Raw genomic sequence first — 20,287 nt, 5'->3', positions numbered from 1 at the left:
CTGTTGGGGCGGGAAAAAAAAATCAATGTTTCAGGTATGCCAGAAAATGACTTTTAAGTTATTGAGGTGGAGAATTAAATGTAGAACTTAATAGAGTTTTTCTCTTTCCTTTCTGTAGTACTTTAGAACAGGGGCCACCAACCCCTGGGCCACAGACCACTATTGTTAGCAACCAGGCCACACAACAGGAAGTGAGCGAGCAAAGTCTCTAGCATTTACAGCTTATTTACAGCCACTCCCCATTGTCAACATTACCACCTGAGCTCTGTCTCCTGTCAGAGCAGGGCAGCATTAGATTCTCATAGAAGTGACTGCGCATGTGAGGTATCTAGGGTGCATGCTCCTGATGAGAATCTAACTAATGCCTGATGATCTGAGGTGGAATAGTTTCATCCCAAAACCATCCCCCACCCCGTCCATGGAAAAATTGTCTTCCACAAAACCCATCCCTGGTGCCAAAAAGGTTGGGGACCGCTGCTTTAGAAGAATGAAATGCAAATACAAGATACCCCACAGAAGGTGTCCTTGATCAATATTTTCCTGGTAGAATGTGCCTCTCTATTGTGAAGACCCAAACTTGATAGATTGTATTTTGCTCTCAACAAGTTTTTCAGTGTTTATATGGAAAAATTTTAATTTATGTTCTTAAAAGTCAATACTGTACTTTAAACAAAATGATACGTGGAACAAAGTCTCAAATTATACCCTAAATACAAGTGGTGAATTATCACAGTCAAGGTCAGATATTTTAGAAAGTACACCCTGTATTAACAAAGGGGACACGGACATGCTTTACACATGTCACTGTCACCAGGAGAGTCCAAAGAACTGTGTGCAAAGCAACTCTTTGTTAACAGCCACACTGACTGTGTAGGGATCAGGAGGCAATGTTTTAAGTACCCTCCTAAGATCACTGCAGACATGTAGGCATTTTGCTGTTTTAGTTCTATTTTAGAAAATTGGTTGTGAGTTTTGGGTTGATGTAAAATGACTTTTTCTGGGTTTCATTTTTTTCACCCATAAGCTGAAGGAAATAGAGCCTACATGGTTCTACAGGGTTAGTGGGAGATACTGACTTAAAAAGGCATCTGAAAACATCTGGAAAAGCACTCAGACATCCCTAAGAATTAGGAAAGAAAGAAATGGGAAAAAAAAGCCTTTATTCCCAGGATGGGGGAGAGGGTGTGTTTCTCTCATCACAGCACATGAAATAGGAAAGAGAACCCAACATTAAAAGACCTACCAATTGCCATCCAAATGCTGAATCTGACCCAAGTGTCTGCACTCAACTGGACCATCAAGTAAATGTTCACCAGGATGCTGAACGCTGGCAAAAATGGTAAGAATGGAACCTGAGGGGGAAAACAATCCTTTTCAATATACTCATATTTCGAAGCATATTCCCCAAGTTATTTCAACAGGGCGGCAATTAATTTGGCATATATACTTTCACACCACGTCAGCCACAGTTAAAACCATGCTTCTAGATAGACCATAAAAGGAGAATCACATCTGAGAGTATTTACTAAAGCTCAAGGCAACAGGGGATTTATCAGATTCAGTAACACCTGCACCATCAAAATAATATTGGTTTTAGGATTTAGCTTTCTTTGGGGTTTACTGATTTCATTTAGACACACACAGGGGAGACCTCTGAAATGTGGGATACATATAGTTATCCCAGGTACATCCTTCCAGGAAGCCCTCTTCAAACCCAAGCCAGTATACGGTTAGCTCAAATGGGACAGGATAGTTTAACTTGCAGTGGAGGAGCTTAGCTTTTTAATGTTTAATTTAGTTTTATTTTATTTTTAGAGACAGTGTCTCACTCTGTCACCCAAGCTAGAGTGCAGTGATACTATGATAGCTCACTGCAGCCTTGAACTCCTGGGTTCAAGTGATCCTCCCACTTCAGCCTCCTGACTAGCTAGGACTACAGGAATGAGCCACTACACACAACTAATTTGTTTGTTTGTTTTGTAGAGATGGGGTCTCGCTATGTTGCCCAGGCTGCACTTGAACTCCTGGCCTCAAGCAATCCTCCTGCCTGGGCCTTTCAAACTGCTGGGATTACAGGTGTGAGCCACTACAACCAGCCCAAGAGGAAAGGCTTTTGGTGGGAACAAAGTTCTCATGAGAAGGCAGTGAATTTCTAAAAACAAAATATTCACCCTACTTTTCTGATATTATAGCTTCTTTAACATGAAATTTGCTTACTATTATATATAATAACATTGTGATAGGAACATACCCGTTTTTGAAAAGGCAGTAAGAGGATCAATGTAGAAGGAATTCTGTACAAAAAGGAACATATCGAAGGATTCTGACACGCTCATTCACTGGCTAACCACATTAGAAGTTGCTGAAGCAGGCGGATCACCTGAGGTCAGGAGTTTGAGACCGGCCTGGACAACGTGGCAAAACCCTGTCACCACAAAAATACAAAAATAAACAGGGCATGGTGGCTCACACGTATAATCCCTGCACTTTTGGAGGCGGAGGTGGGTGGATTATTTGAGGTCAGGAGTTCGAGACCATCCTGGCTAACATGGTAAAATCCCGTCTCTTCTAAAAATACAAACATTAGCTGAGTGTGGTGGTGTGCACCTGTAATCCCAGCTACTGGGGAGTCTAGAGGCAGGAGAAGTGCTTGAACCCGGGAGGCAGAGGTTGCAGTGAGCCGAGATCGCTCTATTGCACTCCAGCCTGAGCAACAGAGAGACAGACTCCATCTCCAGAAAAAAAAAGAAAAGAAAAAAGAAAAAACTCACCAAACTAATTATACAGAGAAAATGAACACAGTATTTTGGGTCTCTGATCCTCATTACACATACCATGAAGGCCACTTTTTGCTGATTCTGGGGCTGCCTCCAGATGGTGAGAACAATGGCAACACAGAGAACAAGAAACAGCGCGAGGAGAGCGAGGCTCCAGGCCTCCAGCCTGGTGATGGCGTGAACTCCGTAAGTGGTCAAGACACTCAGGCCCAACACGAGGAAAGCTGCAGGGGAGATGTGTAGATAACACAGTCAGTACACCGTGCTCCACCCAGACTTCTTGGTGAAAAACAGCATGTTCTGATACAACAATGAGTTCTGTACACATCTACTTGGCGAAATACAAAGAGTCTTCGCCTTGCCCTTTCTTCTTTTTCATTGAGGAGAGACGTCCAGTTGCAAGGGTTTAAGAACCATTGCTTATTTACTCATTACCCTCCCCTCCTTAGAAGCCAACCGCCCTTATTGGTGTTACTGACTGGCATTATCTACCCATGTGCTATCTGTGTCCTCACTGGTTACTTTCAGACTAGGATGCTGTCAGAGTGGTTAATTCCCTTTTTTCAAATGGGAAATGGCACATCTGGTTATTTTAAGCTGTTGTAAACATGGACTGTGATATGATTTGGCTGTGTCCCCACCCAAATCTCATCCTGAATTGTGGCTCCCATAATTTCCATGTGTTGTGGGAGGAACCCAGTGCAACATAATTGAACAGTATGCGGTTTCCCCCATACTGTTCTCATGCCAGTGAATAAATCTCACGAGATCTGATGGTTTTATCAGGAGAAATCCCTTTTGCTTGGTTATCATTCTCTTGCCTGCTGCCACGTAAGATGTGCCTTTCGCCTTCCACCATGATTGTGAGGCCTCCCCAACCAAGTGGAACTGTGAGTTCATTAAACCTCTTTTTCTTTATAATTTGCCCAGTCTCGGGTATGTCTTTATTAGCAGCATGAGAACAGACTAATACAGACTGCTAATGTATACAAATAACATATCATCTGCATCTTTTCTCCTTATTTCGGAGAATGACATCACCACCCCATCTCTGACCATCAAGTCTGCTCTAGGGGCACCTCCTATTTGCTCTAAGAAGCCTGTGCTTCCCTGCTTGCCACCAGTCATCCTGTCCTGTAAAGCCCAGTGAGAGTACGGACTGCCTCTCTTGACACCCCAGGTGCCCAGTGGAGTGCCTGGCACACAGGCGATGTTCAATAAATGTCATTGAAAATATGAATGATTACATAACTGTGGGTAAACAAACAAGGATTTTCTATATTATTGGACAATTCTATCGGGTTCCAGTCAGGTTATTGGCAGGGGTACATGGCCTGCTGCTTTCACCCAGAGGGCATCCTAACCTCTAATGAATGTGCCAGTTTGTACTTCTGTCACTCTCGTCTTGAAGTATTCCTTCCTCTCTTGTTCAATTATCAAGACACAATAAATTTATACAGGTAATATAACGATGATCTCAACCACTGGTGATGCTTTAGGTGAAAATTTCAGGGTGGTTGCTAATATATTCTAGGGCAATGTGAGGCTCTCTGTTCTCTTTCACATCATGCCAGCTCTACTCACACACATCTTCTGGGTCCGTACAATGTAAGCAGAGAAGAAGACTTACCCAGGAATCCTACCAGAAAGCTCACGAGGGAAGCTGACTGCTGTGTCGGCAGAAGGGAGGGGCAGAAGAGGGTCCGCACACTGACGCCCTGTCTCTGCAGCATGGTGACCTGGGACTCACTCTTCGAGGTTGCCCTGGGAGACGATCCCAGACCATCTTTCTCGGGAGAACATTTGGGCTGGTCGTAAGATAAGCCAGGCTGGTACCTATTCCCAAACAAACATCTATGTCTTTATTCTCAAATAGACATTTGGCCCAAGTGAAACCAGCACCTAAAACCTTAAGTAAGACATCATACAGAGTGATGGTGTGTAGAGTAAATCAACACTTATGACTCCAGTCCCAGAGCATGATGAGCCAGGCCACAAACGTTTTTGATGAAACATCTGCAGCAAAATACCCAAATTTCCCCCAGGAGTCACCTAATCAGAGTCATATATTAGATGGCACAAGAAAGTGAAATTGTAAAGTAAGGCAATCACAAAAAAAGAATGATTATTCTGAAATTATCTATGTCCAAAGCAAATGTGGTTCATGAAAACAGCACAGAAACTCTGGGTAAATTTCAGCTATAAAATAATGCAGTCACCATTTTGGCATTCAAAGGCCTCATCACAGTCTGTCTTTCTGGCCTCATCCTTCCCTACCGATTGTTCTAGCTAAACCCAGACAAGCTCATCTGACCATCCTGCCACCTCTACACCCATTGCATGCCATTTTCCTTTATTATTTTATCCTCCTCCTGTATAGCTTATATCAAGACATCAGCCGTGATATGGTTTGGCTGTGTCCCCACCCAAATCTCACCTTGAATTGTAGTTCCCATAATCCCCACGTGCCGTGGGAGGGACCCAGTGGGAGGTAATTTCATCATGGAGTGGTTACCCTCATGCTGTTCTCGTGATAGCAAGTGAGTTCTCGTGAGATCTGATGGTTTTTCTTCTTTTGTTTTGTTATGTTTTTTTTGAGACGGAGTTTCGCTCTTGTTGCCCAGGCTGGAGTGCAGTGGCGTGATCTCAGCTCACTGCAACCTCTGCCTCCTGAGTTCAAGTGATTCTCCTGCCTCAGCCTCCTGAGTAGCTAGGACAACAGGTACCCACCACCATGCCCTAAGGGGCTTTTCCCCCTTTGGCTTGGCACTTCTCCTTCCTGCCATCATGTGAAGAAGGACACGTTTGCTTCGCCTTCCACCATGATTTTAAGTTTCCTGAGGCCTCTCCAGCCCCGTGGAACTGTGAGTCAATTAAACTTCTTTCCTTTATAAATTACCCAGTCTTGGGTATGTCTTTATTAGCAGCATGAGAATGGACTAATACAAGCCTGCTTCTCCTCCTAGTGACTGCCCCAGGCTTTTCAGTGTGGCCTCTTCTCCTTCTGGGCAGACTTTACTTATCTTTGAAAATAACATTTTCCCTCCATATAAAGAAATAGGCTCACTGAGAAAAAATACATGAAAGTATACAGGAGAAATTCAAAACCAGCCATAATACCATCAGCCAGTGTTAATCACTGTTAGCACTTTGGTACAATTTCATCCAGGCATATGTTGTCTATATGGGCATATATGATTTCTTCATGAAAATTTATTATTTAAATAAGTTCAGACACTATATATACAATAGTTTTATATCCTGAAATGGATAAATTTCTCCATAAAATTAAATACCATTTTATTTGCTGTACAAGAGTTCAGTGAATAAATGTAGCCTCATTTATTTAACCATTCCTCTAGTGATCTTCAGCTTAGTTTCATTTTTTCACTATTGTAAATTACCTTTTCCAAAAACATCCTTTACATACATCTGTGTGTGCCTCTGATTAAATCTTTAGCACAAAAATTTTAACAACTGAATCAATGGAACAAAAGGCATAGCATTTTTAAGTGTCGTTAGACATTATGAGAAATTGCCTTTCATGTAGATCAGGCCAACATATCACTCATGGTCAACTTGCATTTGATTCTTTGCTAAAGACCAGATACGCTTCTTCCACTTTTCATTGCTATTTTGATAGATGTGACCTCTCACCTTGGTGAGACTGCTGGCTCCATGGAAGCCAGGAGAGTGAGGGCTCATTTTCTCACTCCCAGAGTCCCTCATGCACGGTACACCCTGTAGAACCACCAGGTGACTCACCTGAGGATGAGAACACAGGCTGCCACCAGAGAATAGGCCATGAGTGTGCCAATGGACATCATGTCCACGAGTGCCTTCAGGTCAAACAGAAAGGCCATCAAAGCTAGGGGGAGAAGAAAAGAATGGTGAAGTAAACGGCCCAGGAGGAAATTCCATACAGTTATTAACGTTCAAGTCAGGGACATCTGACTGCCACTTCGTTTTAGTAGCAAGGATAAGTCAACCAGAGTGTAGAAAATATATCTCACAGTTAATAAGATGTTTTTTACGTCATATAAACTGCTGATAGGACTTCAAAAACCCTCAGCTCTCTAGCAACTACCCAAGGCACATTCTACTTGGATTACATAAAAAATATTTGGCCTGACAAAGAGTGAAAACATTACGTGACAGAACACTGTCTTTGATATTTCAGAAGAAAAACACTTCTAGGAAACACTGGCTACCTCCTTTTTTAAAACCACAAAAAAACATTCAAACAGAAGGTGCTTTCATTATAGATATTATATAATCACTTTAGTTTCCATATGCACTGAGTTATATCATAGACAACTCAATTTTTTTTTCTTTTTTGAGACGGGGTCTCACTTTGTCACCCAGGGTGGAGTGCAGTGGTGCAATCTTGGCTTACTGCAATCTCCACCTCCCTGGTCCAAGCGAGTCTCATATCTCAGCCTCCTGAGTAGCTGGGACTACAGGCGTGCGCCACCACACCTGGCTAATTTTTGTATTTTTCGTAGAGGCAGGGTTTCACCATGTTGGTCAGGCTGGTCTCGAACTGGCCTCAAGTGATCCACTGGCCTTGGCCTCCCAAGATGCTGGGATTATAGGTGTTAGTCACAGTGCCCAGCCTGACTCAAAATTATTTTAGTAATTCTGATAAAATAAAGTAAAATAACTTTCAATTAAATTATGTTTCTGAAATAGGCTAAATTCTACTACGATTAAAGCCATGCATTCCAGGTAGACTTACTAGATCTGAGAGATCAATTTCTGGTCCTGCATACCAAATCCCAAAATATTAAGAGACAAAACATACTTTAAACAGTTAAATAGCTTAACTTCCACTAAGCAACTGTTTTCTCCACTGAAACATCAAAATAGTGACAATATTAACTTGAATTTAGCATATAGTTTTCCCTGTCATAGTAAGTAGATAACATCACATTCCATTTACATGATGTTTCGGATCCCTCTACAAGATTTAAATCTCTGTGATCTCATTTTACCTTTGAGTCAATGATCCTATGAGATGGGAAATCATTTACGTTTAGGCATATAAAATGGCTGGATTTGACAATTTTTGACCCCAAACTCAGCAATTGTGAGTGGTTTTTCTAACAGGATTATCCCCATCTTAGAGACAGGCTAACTTAGCAAGGCCACGACTACTTGTCAGTGGCAGAGTTCCCTTCATCCAACAGCCCCATGTTCCTTCTACAAGATCACAGTGTTTCTTTTAACACACTGTATGCCTCACTTTGAAAATTCTTTGCTGGGCACAGAGGTTCACACCTGTAATCCCTGCACTTTGGGAGGCCAGGCCGGGCAGATCACCTGAGGTCAGGAGGTTGAGACCAGCTTGGCCAACATGGTGAAACCCCATCTCTACTAAAAATACAAAAATCAGCTGGGCGTGGTGGCACGTGACTGTAATCAGAGCTACTCAGGAGGCTGAGGCAGGAGAATTGCTTGAACTCGGGAGGCAGAGGTTGCAATGAGCCAAGATCGTGCCACTACACTCCAGCCTGGGTTACAGAGTGAGACTCTATCTCAAAGAAAAAAAAAAAAAAAGAAGGAAAAGTATTCATTGCTCATACACTTATACATCAGATTATTACAATTTTGTTATGTTTAAAAATCACAGAGAGCCAAATAAGGTAGCCAAGAGAGAAGAAAATGATAAATTGTCCACACAAGCTCTCTGATCCAAGTTAAAAACAAGCAAAGTAAGGTATGGGAGTACAAAATAACAAAAATATTTTAGAGCATTTTAAAAAGTGGTCTATTATAATTATCTTCTTTTAATTATTAATTTTAATATCTTAACATGCCACCAGGTTAAATTCTTTCTGAATAGAGAAAGATAAGCTTTTAAAAATTCCAGATCATTACTGGCAAGTATTTTACTGGAAAGAGAAAATTTTTTATGAGTTAAATAAAATGTATGACTCTTTGTCAAAAAATATTTATAAACTACCTTTAATATCATGTGTTGTTTAAAAATAAAATGGGCTTCACATCATCTGGGCAAACCTTCATTTTAGGGGGGAAGAAATCTAAGCCTGAGAAAATAAGTGACTTGACCTTCTAACATAGTATAAGAAAGGGCCAGATTGATAAGAAAATGTTTACAAAGTGAAAGTGTTTAAACAAATACATTCTGACCCTGAAAAATTTCCATTTTACACAGAATGAAGCACTAGCTTTTTCTAACCTAATTTCCTAACAATTCAGAGCCTCAACAAAATTGTCATTTTGGTTTGAATTTCTAGTGCCAAGGTTGTTCATTATTTTATGTATAAAGCTTGCTAAAGTCTTTCTTTTGCTTCCTGTAACAGTACCTTTAAGGCCATTGTCTGGATCTAGAATCTCACTGAAATTTTCTGCATGAGATAAGGATCTGGTCAAAGATGTTTTACGTGGATATTAAGATGTGCCAAAAGACTAGCAATCTGGATTTTCTGAACATAATTTAAGTACCAAAACTGTTGAAAGGAAAAATAGATTCCTGATGGAGTTGGAGAGGATATGTATGTTCGTAACTGTTAGATGGCTGCGACGGCCCTGGAAGCAAGGATGCCCACCACACTGAGGATGGTGATCACAAGGGCCAAGCATAAATCATCTTGAATATTTCTTATTAATAATGCATAAAGCTTAGCATTTAAAAAATCCTATGGCCCCTTAGCAATATTCGATGTATATCCTAGACCAAAAAATTGAATCATTATTTTAAAATTAATATTTCAAAAATTAAGCAAGAATTCCTTAATCAAAAGTTTACATATCAATAATGTAATTTTGTGTGCTAGTTCATCAGAAAAGCAATTCATAATATTTAGTGAAGAGCTATTATAACCCTTTGTACATTTGTTAGAGCCCAAAAGATTAAAATAACAAAACAGTAAAAAAAAAAATCCCAAAGGGTCAATTAAGAATGAACTTCAGTATACCACCACCCCCGCAATTTTCACCTGTTAATCCCAATGCTTGTAGACTAATTTTTATCAGTGATTTTGTTTTTTTTAACTTACATGCACAGCATGCAGACCCTCTTTATAAGTCCATGCATGCGAATTAAATGTTCCAGTCCAATGCTCAAGAGGCCTAAGTTTGTAAAGCTTACCAGAAATGACCCCTGCAGTCAACGTGGCAGCAACTGGTGACTGCCTCTTACTCACTCTGGCAAGAAATCTAAACAGTAAGCCATCCCGGGCCATGGCAAACAGAATTCGGGGTAAAGGAAACATAGAGCCCAGAAGACTAGAACAGAAAAATTCAAAATCCACACGTGAGTTATTTTAAGGATTATTCTAGACACATATAGACAGGTAAAGACTGGACACACGAAAATGCAGAACCAGAAAATTCAAAATAGGAAACACTGACAAAAAAGTGACTGAACTTCTTGTAAATCAAAACAGAAAACCACCTAGCTTTGTATTTTTAATGCAGAGTCCTTGATGAAAAAGATCCCCCGTTTCTTAAGAAAAGTCAACTCTCTCTCACCTGCCACTGCACCCGATGATAAAGTAGCAATTATTGGTGTCTTCGTTTTGGAATTGATTTGAGCTAGACATTTGAAAAGCAACCCATCCTCCGCCATAGCATAGATTACACGAGGCATTGGGAAAATGGATCCAAGAAGACTGAATAAAAAGCAAACACATGCAGTATGGCAAACATTCATGCAAGATTACATCCCCGAACGGAAATAAAATAATTGTATAATATTCAGCATGACAGTTGTAATTATGAAGTCATATTATTTATATTAACAATTACGTCATTATTTTTTAAATGCACTATGATAGGGCATTTAAAAAATTTGCTAATATTTACCATTGTGCTATTCATTATTCTGTTACAGATAAGTGCCCAGGAAAATTATCAGACTAAAAACAATATTGCAAGTAATTTGTGTGTACCCACAATTATTACCAAATTAAAACTAAATAATTAAGACTTAACCAAACCAATATTAAGACATTTTTAGCAGCAACAACTTAGAAAATAAAATTACTAATTTGATATGTAATTAAAGACTACGTAATTTTATTTCATAAGCAATAGTTGCAACCTTTATTCAATAATGATATATTTTTTACATTTATTGTGCCAGTATTTTTTCTCATATGCCCTGATCCTGGATCAAGTTAGTAATAATCCCCAGCATCATCAGATAATCAAGGTAGAAAAAGGCAAAGAAGATCAATTTATGTAAATGTAGTATACAGAGGCGGTCACAATGAAAAGTTAGCAGCTGAAGTTTAGTAAGACAGTTTTTGCTTGAGATGTTCGGAATTACTTTTGTTTACTAGCTGCACCATTTCACACATTATTTAGTTGTGAAAAATAACCATGTAAGAGAAAACAAAAAAAAGTATTTTATTTAAAAATCCTTCTTATTTATTTATTTTATTTGCGACAGGGTCTCACTCTGTCACCCAGGCTGGAGTGCAGTGGTACGATCATAGCTCACTGTGCCCTCAAACTCCTGGGCTCAAGCGATCCTCCCACCTCAGTCTCTCAAGTAACTGGGACTGGGACTAAAGGCGCATGCCACCACGCTCAGCTAATTTCTTGAATTTTTTGTGGAGACCGAGCCTTGCTATGTTGCCCAGGCTGGTCTTGAACTCTTTGCTGTAAGTGATCCTCCCGCCTCGGTGTCCCAAAGTGCTGGGACTACAAGAGTGAACCACGGTGCCTGGCCCTTCTTTATCGTTAATAAGGCTCTTTTGAGCTTGGCCATAGATGAATCTTTGTCCATCCCTTCTAAGGCCATGCTGGCATGGTATCTTCACAGTTCAGACTTTTGAAATTACTTGAAGCTATTCAAAATAAACCTCAAGGCCGGGTGTGGTGGCTCATGCCTGTAATCCCAACACTTTGGGAGGCTGAGGTGGGAGGATCGCTTGAGCCCAGGAGTTCAAGACCAGCCTGGGGAACTTAGCGAGACCTCCTCTCTATAACAAATAAAAAATTAACCAGGTATGGTGTTACATGCCTGTATCCTAGCTACTCAGGAGGCTGAGCTGGGGACATCACTTGAACCCAGGAGTTCGAGCCTCAGTGAACTATGATCATGCTCCGCACTTCAGCCTGCTTGACAGAGCGAGACCCTGTCTCAAATAAATAAATAAACCTCAACACTAGCAGATGGCTGAGAAACCAAGAGTGTCTAATTGCTACTTAATATTGTCTTAACTAGAAAATAAAAGGGAGTTTGAGGGGGAAAAATAAAGCTAGGCTGGTGAATTACATTAAAAGACTTCTTTTTCTAGTTTCAGACTTTCAGAACCTTATTTTCAGTGAAAAAATTACTAATCTCGCAAAAAGATTAATTTTCTCTTTGCAAGACTCTTCCACCGTGTGGCATGATAAAAAACCAGAACAAAATATCTGACTCATAATCATATGTTAATTGAAATAAGGATAGCTCAGGAATCCTGGGAAACGAGTTCTAAAGTATTCAAACAAGCAGCTACTGAAAATCTGAAAACTTGGGATTCAACGACCCTTTTCTCTTCACATATTTATATGAATTTCCACCATTTATTTAAGAGTGATCATTTCTATTTCTAGACCAACTTCACTCTGATTGGTGCTAAGAAGAAAAAGTCTCCATGTTTCACAATAAAAAGCACATTATATTTTTAAAAGACAGAGCATAAGTGTCCACTCACACAGGCTCAGTATTACTCGAACAGAGTGTAGCAAATGCAAGGTCTGTACATACATTCTCAGATGTCTGAAGAACTACAAGTATCACCAAAGCCAACAGAGAAACATTTTAGGACAAGAATCCTGAAGTTTCATAATGCCTATATATACATGACTACGTGCCACAGATATATTTGTGTGTGTGTGTGTGTGTCTGTGTGTATCAATGCCATATATATTTCTACTGAAGCCTGGACCATCACTATCTTAAAAAACTGACTCTGAACTAACAGCAGGGGAGTTTATCCTTTAAGATTTTTATATGGAAATTCTGAGCAAGCTAACCAATAAATACAAAGTTGCATAATATTTTGTTTCTATTAGGATACTTTTTAAATGGACAAAAGCAAATTTTTAGACACTGACTACTTTGTAGAATCCCAAACAGCCCCTGTCCCAAAGGCAATGCAATGTACCTTGTTGACAAGGCGCAGAGAGAACCAGCTGCGACGACATACTTGGCAGGACCCCATCCCACATATTCAAATGCTACAGGAAGGGGGCTTTTTTCATCGAGGAGGTAGTATGGCATCATAAGTGTTAAAGCTGCAGAGACCCCAAAATAGGCCATAAAGCAAACAAGCAAAGACGTCACAATTCCAATGGGAATAGCTTTCTGGGGATTCCGAACTTCTTCACCTAAGGAAATATAAACAAAAGATGTGTATGCTTAATAAAACATCAATAGGTAAAGAAATTAAATTGTGCAAAATTCCTCCTCTTCTCCAGGGTAATTCTTCTCTGCTTTTGTCCCTTTTCTTTTCTTATCTTGATCCATCTATTTTATTTTATTTTATTTTACTTATTTTTGAGACAGAGTCTTGCTCTGTTGCCCAGGCTGGAGTGCAGTAGCGTGATCTTGACTCACTTCAACCTCCGCCTCCCTGGTGCAAGCAATTCTCCTGCCTCAGCCTCCCGAGTAGCTGGGACCACAGGTGTGCGCCACCACACCGGCTAATTTTTTTATTTTAGTAGAGATGGTTTGCACCACGTTGGCCAGTCTAGTCTCTAATTCCTGGCCTCAAGTGATCCACCCTCCTCAATGTCCCAAAGATTGGGATTACAGGCGTGAGCCACCGCGCCCAGCTGATCCATCTGTTTTACATGAAATTTCCTTTATTCTTGAAGGTACTTTCTTATTACATAAAAATCCGATTCCCAGAGGGAGAAGAGGAAAAGTCATGCCAGTCAGTTTCCTATCTCCAGGAAAGAAAAAAACCAACCAACCAACCAAAACCCACAACATAGCAGCACTACTAAGTGTTTAGCGATAGAATAGCAGTCTTAATCCATTTGGAAAATGATTCATCTACAGAGATTAAATGACTGCTGTGCCACTGGTAGGTCCTTAAGTATGAAGGCTTTGGATGAAGTTATTTCATCTATTTGTATGAAGTTCTAATTTCAATTTAAAAAACAGTATACTTTGTACACTAATGAGAATGAATACTCAAAATGTGGTCAATTGTATGGCCATACCATGACATAAAAATAGAGGAGGCATTTAGAGAGTGACTCTGTCATCATTATGATGTTGTATAAGATAACATAGGAAGAACTGACACAATATTTTTTCTCCCACTAACAAAGAGACCATTTAAGAACATGATCATCATGTATGGACCATGTGACAGCACTTCTGGACTGAAGGTTAGGGATGGTAATAATGACTAACATTTATAAAGTAATCAACAGCTTGCAAAGTATTTTTCATATGCATTATTTTAGGTAATCTTCCTACTATTTGAAGAGTAGGAATTGCTCTCCCAAACTTACCAACTGGAAACCAAGGGCAGAGAGTTGCATTCTTTCTTTTTATCATCGGCAGCACGTGTCACAGCTGGGCCTGGAACTAGTGCCCTTCTTACCCCAAATCCCTCTCTCTTTTCTGGACCCTCTGCTGCCACACATGGGTACTCGTGCAAGACAAGGAACACCCATTCTACACTGAGCCAAGACACTGCTCTTACCAGTTGTTGCAATGCAGTCAAATCCCACAAAGGCATAAAAGCAAGTTGCAGCACCAGCCAACGTTCCTGTAAAGCCATAAGGCATAAAGCCACCAGCCCCATAGATACTTGTTCCGTTTTCAGAAGATAGCTCTCTAAGAAAGAGAACAAACACATTGGAAAGTCACTTTGACAGAAAACTCTCCTTCTTGGTGACTTGTCTCAGACTATATCCTTGGAAGGTGGTTGTGTTTATTAGCTCTTTGAAGCTGATATACATAAAACTGAAACCTTACTCTCTCACCCTGTGCTACAGAATGTGGTGGTGCCACTAACAATGGTACCTAACAATGACCCTCCTGTGTCACTGACACCCAATTACAGGTTGATTGATAGCACATGTAGAAGCCCCAGACCTGCTCCACGTGAACCCACAGCCAGGGAGGATTTTGAGAGCAGAGATTCCACATATGAGCCATGCTCTGGGACAAAGACCAGAAACTTCTTCTCATGGATGCTTATTCTTAGGAGAATTCATTCTTCAATTCATAAAGCATCGAGTAAGGCAGAGTACATGTCTCTAACATTCCTTAAGAAGACATTTAAAAACATGAAACAAAACTTCCTAGTCTTGATTGATAATAATGAAATTGAATATAATATTTTATTATATGTTAAAAACTATGTAAGTTTATAGGATACCAATTTTTTCCCTTATTGGAATGACTAAACAACCTCTGTCAAGAAAAACATACAGGTGTACTCCATTCCATGCAGTAGATATTTGTGTAATCTTATGTCAGCTTGTGCAACTAACAACATTCTCCAAAAAACAAGGTCTGAAGATTACTAAAGCATTAAGAGAATACAATAAAACTGAATGGTGGTCCTGAAGGAAGAACTAAAGGATGCAGGACTCAAAAATACTCATTGTTATTTAGTGGTAGCAAACTGCTGGGGGGGAAAAGATCAAGTTTTTCCAATGGTGATGATCTTCCCTTGCTCTTCCCCTAAACCCGGAGCAGAGCTTGAGGCTGGGAACCAGCAGTTGCATGGGTTCACACAGTTGCTCCACAGGGAGCACACCTATACCTTTAAGTTTGAAGGGAGTCTGGGAAGAGGGGTCTTGGAATGGAACAGCCTCTCAGAAGGGTCTCAGAAGCAAGAAATTTGAGAATCATTGCTCTAGAAGAAAACCCACATATGCCATCTGGTATGGTTTGGCTGTGTCCCCACCCAATCTCATCTTGGATTGTGGCTCCCACAATTCCCATGTGTTGTGGCAGGGGCCCAGTGGGAGGTGGTTGAATCATGGGGGCAGGTCTTTCCTGTGCTGTTCTTGTGATGGTGAGTGGGTCTCACAAGAGCTGATGGTTTTATAAGAGAAAGTTTCCCTGCACAAGCTCTCTCCTCTTGTCTGCCGCCATGTGAGACATGCCTTTCACCTTCCACCACGATTGTGAGGCTTCCCCAGCCATGTGGAACTGTGAGTCCATTAAATCTCTTTTTCCTTATAAATTACCCAGTCTTGGGTATGTCTTTATTAGCAGAGTAAAAATGAACTAATACACCCATTTAAAATATTTTCTTAAACAAAAAGGAGAAAAAAAACCCTCAAATATTTTACCTGGCACTTGCTGATATATTTTTGAGAAACTCTTCACTAATCTTCCAGTTTGCCACATTTCCTTTCACAAACCCAGCAACCATCACAAACAAAAGGACGAGAATATTAACAGCTGTGAAGACTTTATTCACCCAAGCAGACTCTTTTACTCCAAAAGACAAAAGACCTATGGAAAAAGGGCATTTCAATTTTTATTTAGCTTTAGGAAAGGCAATGGCATTTTGAGGCAAATACACGGCTTTGGGATATTATTTCACCAGCATTCATGTCTATAATTTCCATCTACCTCTACCGCTAGTTCTTACTCATTAGTTAATTACCTAATTCTGAAACGTCTTCTGAATGCAACCAACTCAATTTTGGAGGCAGGTCATGCTCATAGAAGACATCACACTTTCTAAGAAACATAAATCTAGTAACTTTGGCCATCTTTGCCAATGATAGGTAAAGTAACATCTAATTTCAAGGTAAATGGTTGTAAATGATAGGTAAAGTAACATCTAAAGATAGCCAATGATAGGTAAAGTAACATCTAATTTCAAGGTAAATGGTTGCAAACTATTTTTCTTTTTTTGAGACAGAGTCTCGCTCTGTTTCCCTAGCTGAAGTGCAGTGGTATGATCTCGGCTCACTGCAACCTCTGCCACCTGTGCTCAAACAATTCTCTCACCTCAGCCACCTGAGTAGCTGAGAATACAGGTGTGTGCCACCATGTCCAGCTAATTTTTGTATTTTTTGTAGGGTTGGGGTTTCACCATGTTGGCCAGGCTAGTCTCGAACTCCAGACCTCAAGTGATCCACCTGCCTTAGCCTCCCAAAGTGCTGGGATTTCAGGCACTTAAGCCACAACTCCCGGCCCAGTAGCGAACTTTTTAAAAGTAAACGCTAAAACATATGTCTGCCATGCACACAAAATACATAAATTCTTCAATTGTGCCAAAAAAAATTGTTAAACCTATTCTCATTTTAACAGCTTTATATTCTGATTGTAAAAGTGATCAATTTCCTATTCAAGTACTTTGAAGACACATAAAAAATATAAAGTAGATCAACCGTGCTTTTCCCTCCCAAATTTTATACACACACACACACACACACACACTCTTTTGTGCCAGTAAATATATAATCTCATTTTTAACAGCTGCTTAATCTTTGACTATATTGAGGTACTACACTTTAATTCATCCCTTATTTATAGACAATTAGATCACTCTTTGTTTGTTACAATTATAAATAGCACTGACATAATAATTCTTTTATAAATATCTTTCTACACTTTCCATTTACTTCTTTACAATAATTTTCTGCAAGGTAATACTGCATCAAAGATATGGACTGTTGGTTCCTATTATCAAAATATTCTCTGGAAAGTTTGGCTCAATTTAAAGTATCTATTTTTTCTATTAGGATATTCTATTCATATTGATTATATGATTTGGCTGTGTCCACACCCAAATCTCATCTTGAATTGTAACTCCCATAATCCCCACGTATCATGGAAGGGACCCCGTGGGAGGTAACTGAATCATGGGGGCAGGTTTTCTGTGCTGTTCTCATGATACTGAATACACCTCATGAGATCTGATGGTTTTATAAAGGGCAGTTCCCCTGCACATGCTCTCATGCCTGTCACCCTGTGAGACGTTCTTTCGCTACTCCGTCACCGTCCACCATGATTGTGAGGCCTCCCCAACCATGTGGAACGGTGAATCCATTAAACCTCTTTTTCTTCATAAATTACCAAGTCTTGGGTATTTCTTCATAGCAGTATGAAAATGGACTAATACATTGATTTATAAAATTTATTTATATATTAATGCCATAAGCTCTCTACCTGCCATGTACAACAGATTATGTACATGTAGAAAAGTTATTAGACTAAAAAATAAATTTTCACTTTTTAGTTTCCACCTTGAAAAAAAACTCTTAAACATTAACCCAAAACATCTACTTTGTTTCCTTCCAGTATTTTTCTAATTATATTTATCATATGTATATCTTTAACCCATCTGGTATAAGATTTGAATTATGGACCTAAGAAAGTTTATCTTTTACCATTGAGCAAATGATTGCTGTGAAAAGATGATGCCACAGATTTACTTGTTTCTTCCCCATTATCTATACCACCCACCATCAAATAAGAGAATTTTTCCAAGCACAGATGAAAGAACTTGAATTTTGTTCTTCTACCTGTGTAATTCCTAGAATCATATATTAACCATATAAAGGAAAGCTGTGTGGTCAGCACAATTCCTGACTCTGTAATTGTAAGTTAGGTTAGGAACTACTGCTATATACCTCAGAGAATAACAAAGCCACCTTTATATTTCATGTAAGTTTCCCAACAGCGTATATGCATTGTCTACTCTGAGGTCTCATGTCCCACCGGCAGATTAGACACCAATGAATATCTCATCTAAACGAAGCATACACTTCCCATGTATCTTTAGTAGAACAATCGCTTCACGTAACAAGACATTTGGTGTTACGATATGAATAGGGATTTACATAGGAGGTTTTGATCTTCAGAGATTCTAAGAACGAAGTTAAAACATAAGCTTCACCTATAATTAAAGGAAAGATATGATGGTGAATGAACACAGGACAAATAAGCCAAGACCTGAGTCTTGCCGTGGAATTAAACTACGTTATAATTGTGTCACAGCTACATGCTTTTCATCATTTAGAGATTAAAGTTGAATATTTTAAGTTCATTAAAATGATCCCTAAATAAAATATGATGTAAATAATTTAATGCTAGACTGGTTTCTATTTCTAAGCTAGACTGCTTAGAAACCAAAACAAAAATGAATTCTTTGTTGAAAAACAATTGGTGCAATTTCTCTTGACATTAGAATCAAAATGCAAAACATTTTAGATCTATGCACTTGGTTCATGTTCTTATCCTGATCCATATATAAAACATTTAATTAATGACTCACTTTTTAAAGGGTAAAGCTATTTTAAAAATTATATAATTTTCAAGTAAACATTTCAAAAGAGAAAGATATTTCTGTCTCACTCTTCTAACAAGGGAGAAAACAGAGATAAGGTCGGACAAGAAAGCATGAGGCAGACTGCCCAGGGTAAATAAAGCAAGTAAGAAGTAGGAACAGACACGGTTTTTACTCTTAGGGCAATCCTTGATGGGCATAAGCAGGACTGCAGGTAGGAAGGAGACTCAAAATAGAAAACGTGGCCAGGCATGGTGGCTCATGCCTGTAATCCCAGCACTTTGGGAGGCTGAGGTGGGGGGATCACTTGAGGTCAGGTGAAACCCCGTCTCTACTAAAAATACAAAAATCAGCCAGGCGTGGTGGCGGGCACCTGTAGTCCCAGCTACTCAGGAGGCTAAGGCAGAAGAATCGCTTGAACCCGGGAGACGGAGGTTGCAGTACCACTGCACTCCAGCCTGGGCGACAGAGTCAGACTCCATCTCAAGAAAAGAAAATATTCAAAGAGTTAAGACAAATATAAGGAGACAGAGCTATGCCTATGAAATAAAATCGGCTACCACATGAGTGCTTACTAGGAACCAAACGAGAAGGCTGTAGGAGGCAGACACTTATGCCCTCATTTTATGTATGAGTGAAGGAAAGATTACATAAATTGTTCTATGTTCTAAAGGGAGTGAGTGGCAGAGCAGGATTGCAATCTGGTTATTCGAATTCCTGTGCCTCTTAAAACCGCTATGCTACAATACTGACAAAAACTGGAAAATCCAGGCACTAAGTATGTTTGTCTATATAATGTTGACGTTACAAAATGACAGGTGATTTGAACTTGCTTCCTTTACAACCAAAGGCCTATATTATATAGATGAAGCCATGTCAGAAAAACAGAATATCTTCTAGAAATTGCAAATATCCCTAGTTGTATCTAGCAAGATGAAACAATGCCAAGAAATTATACATTCTTCCTTACTGAAACCACTGCTATTCCTGCAAACCTGCAATTAATTATTTAAAAAATCAATGTCCTCATCCTATTATTTAGTGTGTACCAGGTGCCATTTACTCAGAAGTGCTATTTTTACCACTGCACACAATTTAGACTTAGGTTAAAATGCAATTCCAGCCAGTGACAAACCCCACAGATGTCTAACAGTAACAAAAATGTGTAAATATACTGATCTCGTCTTGGGAACTCAGGCCCCAAATTCAGAAGTAACCTATTTTCCTGAGACAAATAGTGTGGCTCATCCTGGGGAGAGGCGTAACTGG

The 20,287-nt window shown here is 39.6% G+C and overlaps 1 protein-coding gene across 4 annotated transcripts in view; it reads right to left on the bottom strand.

The window, feature by feature from the left end:
• SLC7A2 (solute carrier family 7 member 2) overlaps nucleotides 1-20,287 on the bottom strand; it is a 101,629-nt gene that overhangs the window by 5,539 nt on the left and 75,803 nt on the right. For 3 of the 4 annotated variants that reach the window (XM_054561235.2, XM_063726523.1, XM_009243561.4), the window contains 8 exons: nucleotides 16,065-16,230; nucleotides 14,459-14,592; nucleotides 12,905-13,127; nucleotides 10,275-10,414; nucleotides 6,543-6,645; nucleotides 4,408-4,613; nucleotides 2,835-3,001; nucleotides 1,244-1,352 (listed from right to left, as the gene is read on the bottom strand). In XM_054561235.2, the coding sequence (XP_054417210.2) occupies nucleotides 1,244-1,352; nucleotides 2,835-3,001; nucleotides 4,408-4,613; nucleotides 6,543-6,645; nucleotides 10,275-10,414; nucleotides 12,905-13,127; nucleotides 14,459-14,592; nucleotides 16,065-16,230 (1,248 nt within the window). Of the gene's footprint in view, nucleotides 1-1,243; nucleotides 1,353-2,834; nucleotides 3,002-4,407; nucleotides 4,614-6,542; nucleotides 6,646-9,891; nucleotides 10,029-10,274; nucleotides 10,415-12,904; nucleotides 13,128-14,458; nucleotides 14,593-16,064; nucleotides 16,231-20,287 lie in introns of all 4 variants that reach the window. The other variant, XM_063726524.1, reaches the window with a different exon arrangement.

The sequence above is a fragment of the Pongo abelii genome, chromosome 7 (genome assembly GCF_028885655.2).
Source record: "Pongo abelii isolate AG06213 chromosome 7, NHGRI_mPonAbe1-v2.0_pri, whole genome shotgun sequence".
NCBI classification, from domain to species: Eukaryota; Metazoa; Chordata; class Mammalia; order Primates; family Hominidae; genus Pongo; species Pongo abelii.
This window is presented reverse-complemented; position numbering and strand designations above follow the sequence as displayed.